The sequence below is a fragment of the Drosophila subpulchrella genome, chromosome X (assembly GCF_014743375.2).
Source record: "Drosophila subpulchrella strain 33 F10 #4 breed RU33 chromosome X, RU_Dsub_v1.1 Primary Assembly, whole genome shotgun sequence".
Classification (NCBI taxonomy): Eukaryota; Metazoa; Arthropoda; class Insecta; order Diptera; family Drosophilidae; genus Drosophila; species Drosophila subpulchrella.
In genome coordinates, this window is record NC_050613.1 from 27568663 (window position 1) to 27586294 (window position 17632).

At 43.1% G+C, this 17632-nt stretch overlaps 5 protein-coding genes across 6 annotated transcripts; 1 reads left to right on the top strand and 4 right to left on the bottom strand.

The window, feature by feature from the left end:
* Window positions 1–561: 561 nt before the first annotated feature.
* On the bottom strand, window positions 562–8129 carry LOC119556530 (ATP-binding cassette sub-family A member 2). The gene is made up of 13 exons (XM_037868807.1): window positions 7758–8129; window positions 7067–7652; window positions 6719–6862; window positions 5905–6661; window positions 5361–5845; window positions 4989–5268; window positions 4318–4828; window positions 3577–4262; window positions 2917–3055; window positions 2676–2858; window positions 1434–2093; window positions 1312–1377; window positions 562–1001 (listed from the first exon to the last, which is right to left on the bottom strand). Exons 1-13 carry the CDS (start codon window positions 7973–7975, stop codon window positions 740–742), a joined length of 4977 nt encoding a protein of 1658 aa, XP_037724735.1. The 5' UTR covers window positions 7976–8129; the 3' UTR covers window positions 562–739.
* A 483-nt stretch (window positions 8130–8612) lies between these two features.
* LOC119556956 (26S proteasome regulatory subunit 8) lies at window positions 8613–10243 on the top strand. The gene is made up of 3 exons (XM_037869463.1): window positions 8613–8769; window positions 8833–8977; window positions 9120–10243. Exons 1-3 carry the CDS (start codon window positions 8752–8754, stop codon window positions 10172–10174), a joined length of 1218 nt encoding a protein of 405 aa, XP_037725391.1. The 5' UTR covers window positions 8613–8751; the 3' UTR covers window positions 10175–10243.
* Window positions 10244–10461: 218 nt separating this feature from the next.
* On the bottom strand, window positions 10462–11446 carry LOC119556957 (acyl-CoA-binding domain-containing protein 6). Its single transcript, XM_037869465.1, has one exon. The coding sequence runs from the start codon at window positions 11419–11421 to the stop codon at window positions 10690–10692; it is 732 nt and encodes a 243-aa protein (XP_037725393.1). The 5' UTR covers window positions 11422–11446; the 3' UTR covers window positions 10462–10689.
* A 12-nt stretch (window positions 11447–11458) lies between these two features.
* On the bottom strand, window positions 11459–11843 carry LOC119556958 (SRA stem-loop-interacting RNA-binding protein, mitochondrial). Its single transcript, XM_037869466.1, has one exon. The coding sequence runs from the start codon at window positions 11756–11758 to the stop codon at window positions 11486–11488; it is 273 nt and encodes a 90-aa protein (XP_037725394.1). The 5' UTR covers window positions 11759–11843; the 3' UTR covers window positions 11459–11485.
* Window positions 11844–13274: 1431 nt separating this feature from the next.
* Window positions 13275–17286, bottom strand: LOC119557201 (CTD nuclear envelope phosphatase 1 homolog). Of its 2 annotated transcripts, none has more exons than XM_037869856.1 (4): window positions 16342–17286; window positions 14939–15187; window positions 14687–14869; window positions 13275–13814 (listed from the first exon to the last, which is right to left on the bottom strand). In XM_037869856.1, the coding sequence occupies exons 1-4, from the start codon at window positions 16438–16440 to the stop codon at window positions 13623–13625; spliced, it is 723 nt and encodes a 240-aa protein (XP_037725784.1). In that variant the 5' UTR covers window positions 16441–17286; the 3' UTR covers window positions 13275–13622. The 2 variants fall into 2 exon arrangements, with proteins under 2 accessions (XP_037725784.1, XP_037725783.1); XM_037869855.1 differs by having other exon boundaries at window positions 14939–15196; window positions 16342–17285.
* Between the last annotated feature and the right edge of the window lie 346 nt (window positions 17287–17632).

Sequence of the window (17632 nt, forward strand, 5' to 3'; positions counted from 1 at the left end):
CTCACTCTCAGCGCTCAATGTAATTTAAATTAATATAATAAAATAGTTTCTTAAAACGCCTTTTTCCTAGCCATAATGGCATCACTGACGGATAACTGTTACGTCAGCTGGTACGGAATGCGAGAGCAAGAAAAATTCTAACGCTTAATCGTCTATCGATTAAAATGGCGCGCGCGGAGCGATAACTTTCAAAACTTAATTTAAAATGATGTCCTTTCTCAAATGCATATCAACAAGGCCTTTACTTTTTTATATCTGACTTTCTTTGTTAGAAAATTTTGTAATTTTAATTTTTCACATACCTTAAAATCGATGCCTAATTGGAAATGTGTCATTCGTGGTTTTTCTTATTGAGCACGCAAATGAAATATGAATACCCACACGTGGAGAACTTCCCAGAGCTTGTTAACTCCCCAAGGAACTCGCATTATTTATGCAAAACAACACGTGTGCAACCAGTAATTTATTGAAAGCGGGAATGCCCACAATTCCGAGGTCCTTAGCCTGGACAGCCGAGGCCAGACATTGGCCTTCGCGTCGGCAGTGTTCAGCAGTTTAAACTAGATTCGAATTTGCATTTAATAAATTTTTAGGGTTTTTTGAAACATCAAAGACGGGGGGTTACATATGTATTTCCATTCCGGGAAATAAAAAAAATGAATCCTTTGCATCACCGTTTAGAAACGTATAATGGTTATAATGTATAAAATACACTTGGCGATATAGTGGGTTTCTCACTTTACTTCTTGCCCTTGGCCTTGGCGCCCTTTTTGGTGATCGTGGTGTCCAGGGGCAGTGGACCCTCCGTCTGGACGAGATGGTGTTTCAGCTGGGCCCGCGTCTCCTGCACCTGGGCCACCACATTGATCATGTCCGCCTGGTAAATGCAGTAGTCACTCACGTTCAGACGCACCTTGTTCTTCTCCATGGCGCCATAAAGAAACGAGTAGACTATTTGGCCTACGGGCACGTAGAACTTGAACCAATTGTGCAGCCGAGCCCTAAAACAATAATATTTATAGCTATATTAATATCAACAGTGAATCCGCTAACTTGGTGGGATACCATGCAAGCAGTGCTAGAACTTGTTGGGAATTATAGTGGCAAGATCGCTAAACATAGAAAATCTAATCTCCAAAAAGGGATTTTACACATCTTTAAAGGTAACTTATTGCTATAAAACAGTACTACAACAAAATCATTAAGTCCTTGCAAGTCAATTAGTTAATCTAAATGCTAGGAAAGGAAAAATGTTTGAGGGTATCAACTGAACCTATATCAAAAGATAAACTAAAACTATTAACCACTTACACCAGCTCGGATCTGTTGTGCAAGAAGTTGACAAACTTGGCCAGGTTATCCACATCCTTGCGCAAACTAAGGAACAGGAAAACGGGATTACTAAACCCAATAGAGAGATGGACAAAACCCACTTCTCCTCCGATTCGGCAAGGGTGGCTCCATCGCGGATGAGCCGAACCTCCAGGTAGAATCCATGGCTGTACTTGTATCGCAAATACTGCAGGCTGCCAATCGCCAGCATCTCGCTGTCCTGGAACAGGATAATGAAGTCGGCCAGGATCTTGCACTCCAGCTCATCGTTGGTGGCGAAAATGATGGTCTTGCCGCAATATCGGATGTATCGCAGGATATTCCAGATTTCCCGCCTTGTAGTTGCCGGCATGCCGCACGTGGGCTCGTCCAGAACAAGGATCTTATTGTAGGCCACCAGGGCCAGGGCGATTTTTAACTTGGTCCGCTTCTCCGCCGTCAGCAGACTGCACTTGCGATGCATCCAACCGGTCATGTTGAGCATCAGGCACAGATCGTGCATCTTCTCGCCGATCTTCGCCTCGGGAACACCGCGGATCATGCACAACAACCGGATGTGCTCCCGCGGCGTCAGCTCGTTGAGGAGTCCCCGGTGCTGCGGACAGTAGCCCATGTATGTGTGGATGCTCTCCAGGTCGTACTTGAAGTCCAGGCCCCGCACGTAGATCTCGCCAAAGGCGAATCCCTCCTCGCCCACTAACTGCCGCATCAAGTGACTCTTGCCGGAGTTACGGGGCCCAAAGATGCCCATGCTCATGTATCTTAAAGTAGTAAGATATACAGATAAATAAGAGTGCGGTTCATTGAAAAAAAGTGAAATACAAACTTATCTCCGTTTTCATAACAACCTGTCGATTAGAAATGATTCTGAATATTCTGTTAATCCGTTTAAGTTGGTAAATTTAAAAGTTATTAAATTTTTTGAAATTTTATTCATTTTTATAAAATAAAATAAATGCTTATCTCTGTTTTCATATCAATCTATCGATTTAAAATGAATCGAAATATTCTGCTTAAAATATAAAGATATACAGATAAATATGTGAGCGGTTCATTGAAAAAAAGTGAAATACAAATTTATCTACGTTTTCATAACAATCTGTCGATTAGAAGTGATTCTGAATATTCTGTTAATAGGTTTAAGTTGGTAAATTTAAAAATTATTTAATTTTTTCAAATTGTAAACCTTTTTATAAAGTAAAATTAATGCTTTTCTCTGTTTTCATATCAATCTGTCGATTTAAAATGAATCTAAATATTCTGCTAATAAGTTTAAGTTGCGTTATTTTACAAATATTTTGTATATATTTTAAAACAATGTGAATGTAATGGAATCTACTTACTTGTTCAGGGCAAAGGAGACAGTGTTAATCCTTTTGCCGGAAGTTGGAACCTTGGCCTCCACCTGATCCACCAGGAATACGGATTGCTTGGCCTTGGTATTATCCGCCTCAGCGATCTTTAGCTTCACGTCAGCCACATCGCCATCGTCGAAGGGATAAGTAGCGGTCCTCATTTTACGCAGACTGCCGAATAATTAGATAATAAGATCTCAGGAGATACTAAAATATCATATAAACTCACTCTCTGGGTGTGTGGAACTTCTTCTCCCTGCGGTGCAGCTCTATCCAAAAAATCAGCATCAAGAAAATTAGAGCCGAGACTAGCATGAAGACAATGGCGGGTAAAATCCCTGGAGCAGCCCACTTAAAGTGTGTGCCAACTGGAATAAAATAAAAAATGTTACAATGGTTATAGGAATTTTATAATAAGATAGTTTATTTAAAGGTATATTACTCAGATTTCTTAAAATTGTATTAATTTTTATCATATTTTAATATGTATGTTAAATATTATACTGAATTTAAGCAAAATAAGTACAATTTAATATATAAAACTGGACTAAGGTTATTCAAAAAGGGACATCTTAATGTTACTTCTAAATATTTTGTTTAAACTTGTTAAAAATAGGTAAATCAACTAGTAACTGAATTAAGGTCTATCATATTATAACATGTGATATAAAATATTATACTGACATCAAGGAAAAGACGTATAATTTAGAATAGAACACTGGATTTACGTAAATTGTAAGGGATATTTTACCGTAAAAGTTTGTCCTCTAAATATTTTGTTTTAAATTGTCAAAAATATGTATATAAACCAATGTTCGTGTTTATCAAATCTTTCAAAAGATAATATACCCGTTTTTCAACACTCATGATATTGTTTGCCTGGACTCACATCTGCAGTTGGGCACCACCTCGTGCATGTTCTCCTTGGTGCAGCTGATGTGCGCCTGGCACTTGGCATTGCAGATCTCCTGCTCCAGACGCTGGGTATAGACATTGCTGACTCCGTCGAGGAGCGAGAATCCCGGCGACATGCAGGCGCCGTAGAAGAAGATCGTATTGCTGTTGGCCACATCCCAGTAGATCATGTAGAGCACCAGCCCGGACACACCCTGCAGGAGCACGGAGACCAGAAAGGCCCGCACCAGCGACTTGTTCACAAACATGGACACCAAATAGGTAAGCGGCAGGGCGGCCAGTCCAAAGATGCACAGCAGGAGCAGTAGTATTGCATTCTCGGTGAAACCAAAGCCACCGATTCCCATCAGACTCATGATCACCACAATGATGACCGAGTAGATGAAGAAGGTGAACCAGTCCCAGAACAAATTGACGCCCCAGAAGACCTTCAGGCCGAGTCCGGCCATATGCTGCAGGAACCGGACATTGTAGATCTGCTCCTCCACCAGGGGGATGACGAAAACGGATACGGTCAGGGGCAGGATGCAGCCGATGGTCAGTGGGGCATGGATGTGGGCGATCTTGTTGTCCAGCAGATTAATCTTTCGCGACAGCTGCGTGGGAAGCGGATGGTTCTCAACCAGGGCAACGATGTTTTGTTGCTCCGGATAGGAAAGTCTGGAAATAAAAGTGAAATCATTAGTATACCCCATAGAATGTGTAAGGTGAGTACCTTAGTATAATATTGTGCAGCAGATTGAGCATCATGGGAGCCGAATGGAAGAAATCCTGACTTATATAGCCGTTGAGCTCCTGCTCCCCGTCCGCCTCCACGGCCCCGTAACTCCTCATCTCGTTCTTCTTCTTCAGATCATTCCGATAGCTACCCTTCTCGCAGGCAAACGACTTGGCATTGAAGGTCCTAGAGGTTTCGATGGGCAATTTCTTGGCACCCTTCACGGTTGGCTTGATGTCGATGTAGCCACATTTCTTCAAATTCGGTATGGTCTTGGACACATCCGCTGCCTCCATGAAACCAATGTGTATAGTGTTCTGGCGCACTTTCGGCATATCCAACAGCACCGACAGACGAGCAATGATGGCGATCAGGACAAAGCTGGTGAAAATCATGATAATGGGCCACACATTGGGCGCCGTGTGGATCATCTTCTTGTAGAACATGGCCCGCATCCGTTGTCTGGTCAGCTGAGTGTGCGAAACCACCTGGTACTTGAATGTTTGGGCTGTGGATATGAGTCGTAAATATATATTGATATTTGAGAATTTCAATTTTAGAGGTCCTGTCTTTAGTTATTTCTTTATAAAACTACACCCCAAGTCGGCATACCAAAATTAAGTGGTTCACCTACAATAGTACCCAAGATCGTATAGTTAGAAACTTACTGACATCCGGAATCATTTGCTGCTGCAGTCGAAAGGAGGTGACCAGCTTCATATATATGTCGGAGAGTTCCGCACCCACCACTCTCACATTCTCGATGCCCAGCATCTTGCGATCGATTTCCAGGTGAATCAATAGCTTTTGCAGCCTTGGACGGAAAATTACAGGTATTCGGTAGGTTAAAGTATCACCGATTTCATTCTCCGGTTCGATGTTGGTCACAAACTGGTTGATATAGTCAGTGATGGGCTGATCGGGCACGTGTGGCTTCTTGATAAGGACCTGGGAATATGTAAAGCATATTTGAAATTATAACTACTATTTATACAATGATCAACGTGTTTATAACATTTTTTTAAGAGTTCCATACATACCAGATCCACACTGCTGCTGAACTTGGCTCGCAAAAAGAAGGGGGTGCCACTGGCCTCCAGGACGCCCATGCTGAGGATCCCGATGCGATCGGCGGCGTGCTCCGCCTCGCCCACACTGTAGGTGGCTATGATGAAGGCCCGATTGTCCTTCTCCGCGTTGACAATCGACCAAAAGACCTGTGCCTCCCGTCCCGTCAGCGGAATGGTCGGCTCCTCCAGAATAATGATGCGCGTATCACCGGCCAAGCAGCAGCACAAGGCCACCAGCTTCATGGCGCCCGAACCCAGCTTCCCAATCCTGGTTCGCCGACTCTCGACATGCTGATCCAGTATGGCCAACCATTTGCGCCGCTCGATTTCGTAGCGATCGGATTCGTTGGGCGCCAGTTTAAGGCGGACATGGTAGTCGATGGTCTGCTCCACGGTCAAGTGCTTGTTGAGTCCGTGCTCATCGAAACGGAAGTCAACCATGCGCCGGGTTTCACCTATATTTTGGAATAGGTATTATACAGCAAAAACTACATATATATATATATATCCCTACCATAGGGCTGGAAGGGTTTCCCCAGAATGGAGACACTGCCGCGAAGGGGGAACTTGAGGCCGGCCAAAATTCGAAGAAGTGTGAGTTTACCGGAACCAATGTGGCCAAGGATCACGTAAATCTCTCCACGATAAATCCGCATGGATATGTTCTTTAGGATCTTTCGCTCCGAGTCGCGATGTGTGGTGCTGACATGACGCAATCGCATTAGCTCCTCGCTGCCCACATCGCCGAACTCGAAGTTCTGGAAACTTGGCGCTCTGCCCAAATACATAATGGTGGCATCCGATTCCTTTTGCTTCCGGGGTCTATTGTTCACTATCCGGCGACTGAGAAATGTGCCCGGCATACGCCACTGTACGGCCAACAAAATGAGTAAATAAATCAAGGCCGAACTAATGGCCGATGTGAAGAGCACTACAAAGTCAATGGTTTGCACTCTATCCGGATCATCGATGCAGTTCCTGAACAGGCTCATGCTGAAGTGCATCTGGCAGTTGCAGAAGGCCACCAGGATGAAGAACACATAGTACTTGTGGATGTCCCAGTAGCGTTCCAGTATAATGCAGAATGCCGCGTACATAAAGAGCCACAGGAGCAGGGCGAAGAGGACCGCATTGGTGGGATTGGCAAATAGTTTGGCCACCACCATTCCGGTGATTACGATCTCCACGGTATAGACCACGATGAAGCAGATAAAGGCTATCATTCCCTTGCCGGAGAACTCCCCGTCTCGCCCACCAAACGCCCAGAAGAGCTAAATATATAAATACAATACTTTACATTTTGCTACGGTTATAAGGCAGGCACTTACCAAAACCATTATTAAAAATAGTGCTCCCAAAATGAGCATTCTCAGAAAAAGCACCATAAACTTAAAGCCCCATTGCAGGCCAAACGAGTAACCATAATGCCACTGATGCACCATAACACCATCCTCCACCTGGGCAGCCACGTTCTGGGGATGACACCGAAATCGTATTAATATCATGGGAATTCCTCTATGTATATATATTTGCATACTAAATTTCACAACTCTAAGCCAAACTCTAAATAAGATCACGAATGAGCTTAAAGTTAAATATGATATTTGAATCCCGATGATATTTTCGATATATAGTAATATTTGTAATAGATAATACATAGGTTTTTGGACACTCACTCTGATAATATTCAGGAAGGGCAGTAGATATATGAAGTTATATAGGAACGTGGGCAGTCGGGCGATACTCATCACGGAGCACGGTTCGTCGGCGGCGTTCAGCAGGATGTTGTAGACCTCGACATTGGGTTCCGGATAGGTGGTGATGAAGTCAGTGCGCAATCGATGGTACCACTCCACAAAGATCTGATGCTGCAGCTGCAGAAATCCCTCGCGTATATATAGATCCTGCTGTTTGTAATGCTTGGCCTGATCCCGTCCGGGATTAATGCGACCCGAGCAGCGGGTTATCCACAGGCGATCCTCGGTGAGAAACGGAGCGATTGTACGAAACTCGCTGGGGAAGCGGATCGAAATGGAGAGCTTTAGGGGAGTGCCCCCACGACTGGCCTCATGGAATACGATGCCCGCCAGGGTGGTCCGCTCGTCGAACTGATCCTGCATCTCGGACTCGAGCCTGTAGCCCACGGTGGAGTTTAGTTCCAGCGTTTTGGCCACGCTCCTGGCCACGTCCGTTGTAAATGGTGTTTTGGGCGTGTAGGCCAGGCTGTACTTGGTCTTCTCCCGCTTCGAGTCCGCCATTCGACTGCGGAATGTAGTAGATGATGATGATAGAGTACCACATACCAATTTTCCAGTTTGGAACTTTTAATGATCCTGAGATCTTTGCGCTTTTCATATACCCACTTACGTTAATATGTTTATATCCTGAAGCTTGTGTGATACAATGCTCTGTTCATTTTCGTGCTCGTGGCTCGTGTACAGGAGTCTTCTGGAGTGGGCAATGGGATTGAGAAGGATCACCAGGACCATGATCAGCATGGTGATGATCTCGAACAGCGTCCGTCGCCACAAATTTAGCTCGATCCGAATGTAGCGCTTGAACAAAAGTCCCTTGGTAGCCGGCATTTTCGACTTCAATGTGTATACAATAACAAAACCAAAGGAATATTGACTATGTGCAGACCTCTCACGCAAAATAGAGGGTGAAAAGGTGTAAAATTCAATGTTCGGCAGAGGATTTTGAATCTATTGTTTAGTTTTCTTAGCACTAAACAGTACTTTGTTCTCAAAGCACATGTTGATGGAGGCCGTCAACTCATTTGGATCTTTTGACTGGCGATGTGGTGAGTAATGAGAATACACTGTATTCTTTTCATGTCCACCATAAGTATTTGTATTGTAGATTCCAAGAACTTTAGCTTAGTTTGAATTCAAATTTAAATTTCGAGATTAACTAAGTATGAATTCAAATTTAAATTTCGAAATTAACAGTGATATCTAGCTTATTGTTATCGATAACTCTACAAGCTTTCTTTGTAAAATGAATAAATTCTTCTTGAAAAATAATGAATAGTGAATGTGAATGTGATAGTGAATGTTGTTGTCTACAAATAAATAAATAAATAATCAAAGTCATAACAACCATTAAAATATATTTGTATCTAGCTATTTTATTTAGCTATTTCTATCAAATCCGATACTTTAAGAAACCGATACTAGCGATATACCGGGTATTTTATCGTACTATCGCCTATCACTAGAAACGGTCACTCTAAAAATACTAAAAACGAAGCAAAGTGCCGAGTCATACGAAAAATCAAAATTAACTCGAAGTTTTGCATGGTGGAAGAAACAACACGAATAAAAACAGGTTAAAGCGCAACAAAGAGGACACGGGCAAAATGACGGTCACGAATCGGGTATGTGGTTTCGCTTCCTTTGATTTCTTTGGCGCGAAAGGTCTGATTTACTTTTTTTCGCAGATGGAAATCGAGTCGGCCTACCAAAAGGGCGAGGGATTCCGGTCCTACTACATCCAGAAGATCGAGGAACTGCAGCTGATTGTGGCCGAGAAGCACCAGAATCTGAGGCGTCTGCAGGCCCAGCGAAACGAGCTCAATGCGAAAGGTAGTTATGGGGGTCCAAGAGGCACTTTGCTTCATTATTCATGGGCACATAGCTAGTTAAACTAGTGCATCTTCAACAAGCCTAATCATTAACTTAGATAATGTGTAGAGAAACCGATCCTAACAAGTCCTTTTTTTTGCAGTTCGCATGCTGCGGGAGGAGCTGCAGCTGCTCCAGGAACAGGGAAGCTATGTGGGCGAGGTGGTGAAGCCCATGGACAAGAAGAAGGTGCTGGTCAAGGTGCACCCCGAGGGCAAGTTTGTCGTGGATCTGGACAAAAACATCGATATCAACGATGTCACGCCCAATTGCCGTGTGGCCCTGCGAAATGAGAGCTATACGCTGCACAAGATTCTGCCCAACAAAGTGGATCCCCTGGTCTCCCTGATGATGGTGGAGAAGGTACCAGACTCCACATACGAAATGGTTGGCGGCCTGGACAAGCAGATTAAGGAGATCAAGGAGGTGATTGAGTTGCCCGTAAAGCATCCCGAGCTGTTCGATGCCTTGGGTATTGCACAGCCGAAGGGAGTGCTGCTCTACGGACCACCGGGTACGGGCAAGACCCTACTGGCCAGGGCCGTTGCCCATCACACCGAGTGCACCTTCATTCGCGTCTCCGGCTCAGAGCTGGTCCAGAAATTCATCGGAGAGGGTTCGCGCATGGTGCGAGAGCTCTTTGTGATGGCCCGCGAGCACGCACCTTCGATTATCTTCATGGACGAAATCGATTCCATTGGCTCGTCGCGTATCGAGTCTGGATCCGGCGGCGATTCGGAGGTGCAGCGCACTATGCTGGAGCTGCTCAACCAGCTGGATGGCTTTGAGGCCACCAAGAACATCAAGGTGATCATGGCCACCAATCGCATTGACATCCTGGATCCAGCTCTGTTGCGTCCCGGCCGCATTGATCGTAAGATCGAGTTCCCGCCACCAAACGAGGAGGCGCGTCTGGACATCTTGAAGATCCACTCGCGTAAGATGAACCTCACGCGTGGCATTAATCTGCGCAAGATTGCCGAGCTGATGCCGGGCGCATCGGGTGCGGAGGTCAAGGGCGTCTGCACGGAGGCCGGCATGTACGCGCTGCGCGAGCGTCGTGTCCATGTCACCCAGGAGGACTTCGAGATGGCTGTGGCCAAGGTTATGCAGAAGGACTCGGAGAAGAACATGTCGATCAAGAAGCTGTGGAAGTAGGCGAGGACCAGCCACTGCGAATGCGAACCCAATTTCATTGTCAATAAATACATATGTTAGTAACCTAAATCTTATCTTGTTTTTCTTGAATGGTAAAATTACGCTCTGCAAGAAAAACTTCTATTGTATTTATACAATTTTTAAGCAGAATTTAATAATATTACTTAATTTTTACAAACCCTAATCAATTTGAAAAGTAAACCTTAACTTCTTAGCCTGCAAGGCTGCATACTTCTATCTCTTTCATTTTCAAATCGAGCCAGTCACATATATGAACGAAAACATAGTATTTTTAATAGCTTACATATTGTGCTGTATGTTTATTACGTTTCCAAGGAAGAACTAACAACTTAATATGTTAAAAAGCGTAGCATTTATATGGATATGAAACCCCTAGTGAAAACAGAAACCAAGTTTACAGAGGATTTATCGGTGAATTTCCATGGCTCACAACACTTTACAGGGTTTCTAAGCAAAGGAGCACCTAACAACTTAAGATTTAAAGGCGTTCAGCATTAGGAAGCGGATCCGCCAAGGCGCTCTCTCTCCGTCTGGAGCACCTGGCAGATCTGTTCGTCGTCGGCCACGTCGTAGCAGGTCTGTCCATCCGAATCGCAGAGCTCCAGATTGGCGCGCAGCTCCAGCAGGCATCGCAGAGCCTCCAAGTGGCCACAACTGGCGGCATAGTGCAGCGGCGTCTGCTGCTCGGCATCCCGCTGATCCACACTGGCTCCGCTGCGCACCAGAAACTGAATGATCTCGACAGCATTGCGATCGGTGGCCCAATGGATGAGGGCCATGCCGTGTTCGTCCAGCTTCACCAGATCCCCGGGCGCCAGCAGTTCCCTCAGCCTGTCCAAATTGTTCTCCTTGACGTGATCGAAGAGGGTCTTCTCGCTGTCCGAACGCTGATCCTCCAGCGGGGCGGACTCGATGGAGTGCACCACCCAGCCGGGATTTCGTCGCGAGCGCCAGTTGGGCTGCAGCTCGTCGAGCTTCTGGACGTAGGCCTGCCTGGCAGCGGAGGTGGACATCTTGCCGAGATTCCGCCAGGCCTGCCACTTGCTCCTGGCCCTCAGCTGCAGCAGCCCGGGACTGGGCTCCTCGCAGGGGCCCTCTGCGGCCTGCTTGTAGTAGCCATAGAAGAGGAGTAGATCTGAGGAGCCAATGTTGGTCGTCTGCCGGGCCACATGCTCGGTGGCCAGGTGGAAGAGCTCCTCCTCGGGATCCGTATCGCTGTCCGACATGACCAATAAAAATAAAACTAAAAAACTTATAAACTAAATGACAAACTGGAGCGACTGGGGCGATCTAAGATTTCTGTATGTTGAGGTAGTTGCCCTCCAGTATGTGCTTCTGCTCGTTCTCGATCTTCTCCAGCGCGGCCAGGCTGTTGAAGCTAACGAAGCCGTAGCCCTTGGAGCAGCCGGTGCGCTTGTCGAAGATCACGTTGGCGGACACCACGCGTCCGAATTCGCGGAAGTAGCCGCGCAGCTCCTGGTGGCCCACTGTCCACGGCAGATTGCCCACGAAGATGCGGTGCACAGATTTTCCCACTTTTGCTACAGCTGCGGCGGTGGCCATGGATTCGGTTTTCTTTAAATCAGAGGGGGGTTTCTATCTTAAAAATTGGGGGATTGCGTAAATAATACGGATGTGAAAAATATCACGTATCAGTACATCGATATTTTTCAAATAAAAATTATATATCGATATATCGCTGTTTCGTGCGCTTAACAGCACTGGCAACACCTGTTAGGCAGAGCACCTTGCTAACAGCTGTTAGTTACAACATTCTGTTAGGCTGTCAAGAGGCGCCAAATTCAAAAGGAGAAAAAAAGAAGACACATTCTTTTGATTTTGCATGGTTTTGTGGTATTTTTTGTAATTCTTTTTCTGCTTTTGTGTTCCCTTTTCTCATTTATTTCATTTACGTTTCATTTTAACAAATTTGCTACAAACTACTTAAAATTAACAACATCGCATACACGTATTATTCTTGTTTTCCTTGCAATAAATAAACAAATAGTGATTGTTATAAATTTACAATACGATAAAAAGAACAATTCGATAGGGGTGGGGCAGAAGGTAAAGGTAAAGGTAAGGGCGTGTGTGCAAGCTTTCCGTTGATTAGTTTAGATTTAGAGTGGTGTATTTATGCTTTTGGAAATAACATTAACTATGGAAGCAGATTTCACTTGTTGCCCTCTCAACTAACTTATTTGCTGCTCTCCTCAATCCTGAATATCCTGTGATGCCTCGGATGATGTGCCACGATTTCTCAATTCTCAGACTAACTCGGTTCTCGTATAATTAGTGATTTGGCTCTCTCTGAACTCCCTATCTATATCTGTCCCAGTCTGCGGCTCGTCATTAATCTGATCCGATCAGAGTTAATGTGATTTCTAATGCTCATTGCTTCTTGGCTCGCCTTACAAAATATAACATTTGCCTTGCTTGTTCTTCAAGTTGTTGTTGTTTACTTTAATAGTAGTTCATAGTTGTTGGTTGTTGCTTAGTTGTAGATTTATATATATGTGTATAAATATATATAACTCCCTCGAAAGACAAAAATCTTATCCTTAGAAAAGTGTTATGTTTGGTTTGCAAGCAATGAAACTCTCGAAAGATCTTCCGTCCGTTTAGTTTTGTACAGGAAACGAGGGCAGAACAAATATAAGTCTATACAGAATCGGTTACATTTAATAATTATCCATAATAATGATGTCCAGGAAAGTTTCGTAATCAACTAATTTGTATAATTATAAGTATTTTGCTTCGCCTTGTTATCTTCATAAAAAACAATTTCAGTTTTATAATAACTAATTGTAATCATGGGTATAGAAATTACAAATTACAAGACTCTTGTTGTAATTGGCCTTAGATTTAATTTATAATAATATGATATATAACTTGACAAATTTGTTCTTACTGTTGTTTACTTCACTTCCTCTCATATTTATATATATATACTGTGTTCAAGAGTTTCCATTTGATATTATAATCAAAATATACACGCGCAAAGAACAAACGAAAAAGGTTCGAAAAAAAATACAAAAAAAAAAGAGGTAATAATAAAAATAAAAATAGCTGGTCTACATATATCGACAAATATGCATGTATAATTAGATTGTTACAAAAACAGTTAATCATAATACACAATAAAGAATAAATCCATCGATTTCCAGATCTCCAAATCTCTCCTCCACTCTCTCTATTATCTCTGTGTGTGTCTCCTCCTCTTTTCCACTCATCGCTCCTCTGACTTGAATGGTAAACGTAATAGTAATAATGAAAAAATTCGTTAATGTGTCACAGCACCACCATGTTTGTTGTTAATTTCAGAAGGTATCCTCCTCCTCCTCCTCCTCCTCTTCCTCCCCACTCCGCTGGCCTACGAGGCTCCTCCTAAATAGATAAACTACACTAGCGACAGGCGGCCCACCTGCTACCAGAGGCGGTGCAGGTGCAGGTTCCTCGACAGCACCGATCTCACGTCGTTCGTGAACCTCAGCGCATCCAGCATGGGCAGCAGCGACAGCAGCGCCGTGTCCATCGGGTCCGAGAACCAACTCTTGATGGGTATGGCATTGTTGGGGAAACAGCGATAGGCCCCGGGCGAGTTGTCAATGATGAATATCTGCAAGAAGTGCGAGTCCATTAGCGTGGGAACAGAAAAATCTAATATGTAGTTAGATAGGTTCATAATAAATATGCTTCTATTTTCTAATTTACTTAAAGAGGTGTTATGATATGATCTTGAAATAAAAACCCTGCGAGTACGAAACCATTAGCACAGAAACAGACAAATCTAATGTGTAGTTAGATAGGCTTATGATAAATAACCTTCTGTTTTCAAATTTTACTTGAAGAGGTGTTACGATATGATCTTGAACGAAACCATTAGCAAAGAAATAGATAAATCTAATGTATGATACGAACAGTTCAAGATATAAAACCTTACTTGAAAAAGGGTTATGACATGATATAGAAAAAAAAATCACTTTGGAAGAAGTACGAAACCATTAGCGAAAGAACAGAGCGATCGAATGTATGGTTTGGAGATAATAAATAACTTTCTTTTTAAAATTTGTTCTTAAAAAGGTATTCATATCACATCTAGGAATAAAAACCGTCTAAGAAGCATTTTCCATTTCATTTCAAATAAGTTTTAATAATTGGAATGGGAATAGTAGTTGTTAAATTCATTTCTTATTTACAAGTGTGTTAAAAAAAGGTATTATTACAAGCTTTAGAAACAAAATACTCAAACAAGCATATTTTCTTTCAATTTTAAATGGGTGAATATTAGGCAAAAGGAACAGAGCAATCATAGTCGTTGTTAAATTACTATCTAGGATAAGTATACTTTACTTTAATGAGACATTACTACAAGCTCTATATATTTATAATGAAATCTTAACTGCTATTAATCAAAATAAGCATCTGAAACTGGCTAAGGACATAGAAAAGGCTAATATCGAAACACATCTCTGGGCTCCCCAATCTTACCCTATTTAAGTCACTGCAGATGGCCGACAGGTCTTTGGTATAGGATCCGTAGTCGGGCGTGCAGTGTTGTCTGTAGTATCGCCTCCGGAGAATGTTTCGGCCGTTGTCCAGCTTATCCGCCACCGCCGCTCCGTAGATCTCCATGCTGGCCGTGAAAACCACCAGGTCGTACCACTGTGAGACCTGCGACAAAGTCGAGAAACATGAGTCCAAGTCTCTGATATTATATATACAATCCCATTCAGAACTTACCACATCCAGGAAATAGTCCACATGCGGTCGCTTGTGCACAAAGAAGCGCACTGGATTCCGATCGATGGTCACTTTTACGGTGAAATCGTGCGGCGTGCCGGGCTTCACCGTGTTCCGGGGCATCGCATTGTGATGGGAGTGGATGAGCGTCTCGTCCAGGTCCAGAACGAGTGTCTTGCGCTGCACCAGGCTCAGGCGATGGCGCGAGACGGGCGACAGCGGGAAGAGTTCATATTTAACCGGTTGATACTGGATAAACTAAGAAAGTTAATACATAATCAACGGAGCAGTACTTGAAAGGCATTCAACATGGGGTCTATATAATAAGCTTACAAGATGGGTCGCTACTAGATCTCTACTCTCTTGGGGGCTAAAGTGCGAGATGGTATTGAAGGTGTGGGAGATCTTACTGAATCGAACTACAACTACACAGATATTTTACTGCATTTATTTTTTAAATCATTAAGCGTTTAAATAGTAAATACAACTAATGGAATTTAATTTCCATGTTGTTAGAATAATTATAATTAGGAGTTGTGTCATTAAGAATATTTAGCTGTGAGTGAAAGGCTATTGGGTCAGATCTACATAGGTGTTCATAGAACAAGAACTAGGAGGAGGTCGAAGGTCATTGCTTCCTGCCGCGTCACGATTTCGAGTCAAAAATGCCGGCACTGTGGAGAACTTTAAAGGCGGGTGGTCGATAAGGAGTGCACTTGTGGAGGGAACGGGGTTACAGTAGAACAAACCCCATCAAACGTGTTCCGGAAAATATTGATAGAGGCTAACTTTAAGACAGCCGCCTCTGGCTAAGGGCTACACAGAAACCATAACCATAACTTCTTTAAAGACATAAATATGCTGCTCTATTTTCAATTTAAGAATTTAAAAATAAGGGCAATGGAGTATAAATGGACTGCTATCATTTTAATTTAATAAGAATCCGTCTGTTTAACAATAAAATCAATCACATTTACTGTTCAGAACTATCTTTAAGAGATCCTCACATAAAAGTAATAAATAATAGCCTTTCTGATAAGATAATAACAAACTATATTATTTCAAGAGCTATAATGTTAATTTTTTTCGGATTTTTCGATGAGGCACTGTAAATGTTTTTGCTAACTACCCCATAATGGTAAAATGTTCAATATGCACTGTGCACCTTAGCGAGGGCGGACTGTATTATTGGAAGTCTTATCACTGCGGTGGTGGCTTTTATTATTATTATTTTGTAGCAGTAGTACTTGTGTGCCGATTGCGGGAGCGGGTTGGGAATTGTTTCAGTATTTCAGGGTTTCGGGCGGTTAAAAATAAAAACTATTTTCGTTTTTTTGACAGGCAATAGGCAAAGGCATAGGCAAATTCATTTCTTCTCGCTTTCGGCTAATTTCTGTACTTACAGCTCGCACTTGGCGATTGAACATGAAACAGATGCATGTCCAGACTTTTGATAGCAACAACAAAAGCGCATGGAATTTCATTTGCAGCAGCGAAATCATTTGAAATAAGTGAGTTATGGTGTTTTCCTCCGTTTTTTGGTGTTTTGTTCAGTGGGAAAGGGGGATCGATTAATTCGATAACTCGACCACGATCCGCGATTGAACGCGGTGCGAGCGAGATGGCGCGATTTGCAACCGGCTAAAAGATCTCTTCCTCTTCTTCAATTCTCCTTTTGCTGTTACTTTGCAACCAATTGTTGTTGTTTTTGATAACGCGCCGAGAGCACACACACACTGCCGCACGCGGGCGCGCTTCGCACACACACGCACGCACACCCTCCCCTCGAATAAAATCGATAACAAGGCTTCTAGTTCTCTTTTTGGTGGTAAAAAAAATAAGAGTTTCTCCCTCTTTGCACTTTTCGCGGTCTTTTTAGGCTCCACTAATTATTCGCCGATTAGTTCTGTTCCCCTTTTCTGGGCAAAGATTTGGCTTGCACTTTTTTGTTGCCCTTTCTTTAAGCTGGCGTCTGCTCTTCTTCTTCGCCTCTGTTGTCTTGCACACGCGTGTGTGTGTGCGTTGTGTTTTTTATTTGATTTTACTTTTCGGCAAAAAAAAAAAAGAGCAACACCCACACAGCAGTAATCGGAAGCGATTTTGGGGAATAGATTTTGTTTTTGGCCGAGCCGAGCTGAGCAAAACGAATCAATTGATTGAGCCAGTTGCACTTGGATTTCTGTCGATCGAGCGGTGCGTGCGCCTAAATAGTCCGTCCTAGTTGTGGACTGCTCATAACTCTTTGGCGCTGCTTTTATTACATAAATATAGTTTGTCCGCGTTTCGTTTTTGTTTAATAAATTCCCACACTCATGCACCCGTGTGTCCGCGAAATTATCGATAAATCATATCGTCCAGCTCCGAAAAAAAATACTTTTGATACCATTTAAATATACCGAAGGAAATACCAAAAGCGGTACCACTAAACTAGCAGCTCTAGCTTAGCGGTGTCATCCACCACACATTTGGGTGAGACCGCTTAAAAAATAAATTTAGTATGTTTAAATATATACCAACACACTTTCTAATTTCTAATTGGAGGTTCAAGCCGGTGGCTTATGTCCGGGGTATTGCTTATAATATTTTTCCCGCGTTTAGTTAAACTTTTTAAAATCTTTTGGCACCAAACAATAGTTAAAAAAAATATTTAAAACAAAATTGGTACCAGGTACAACAATATCCACAATATGAGAT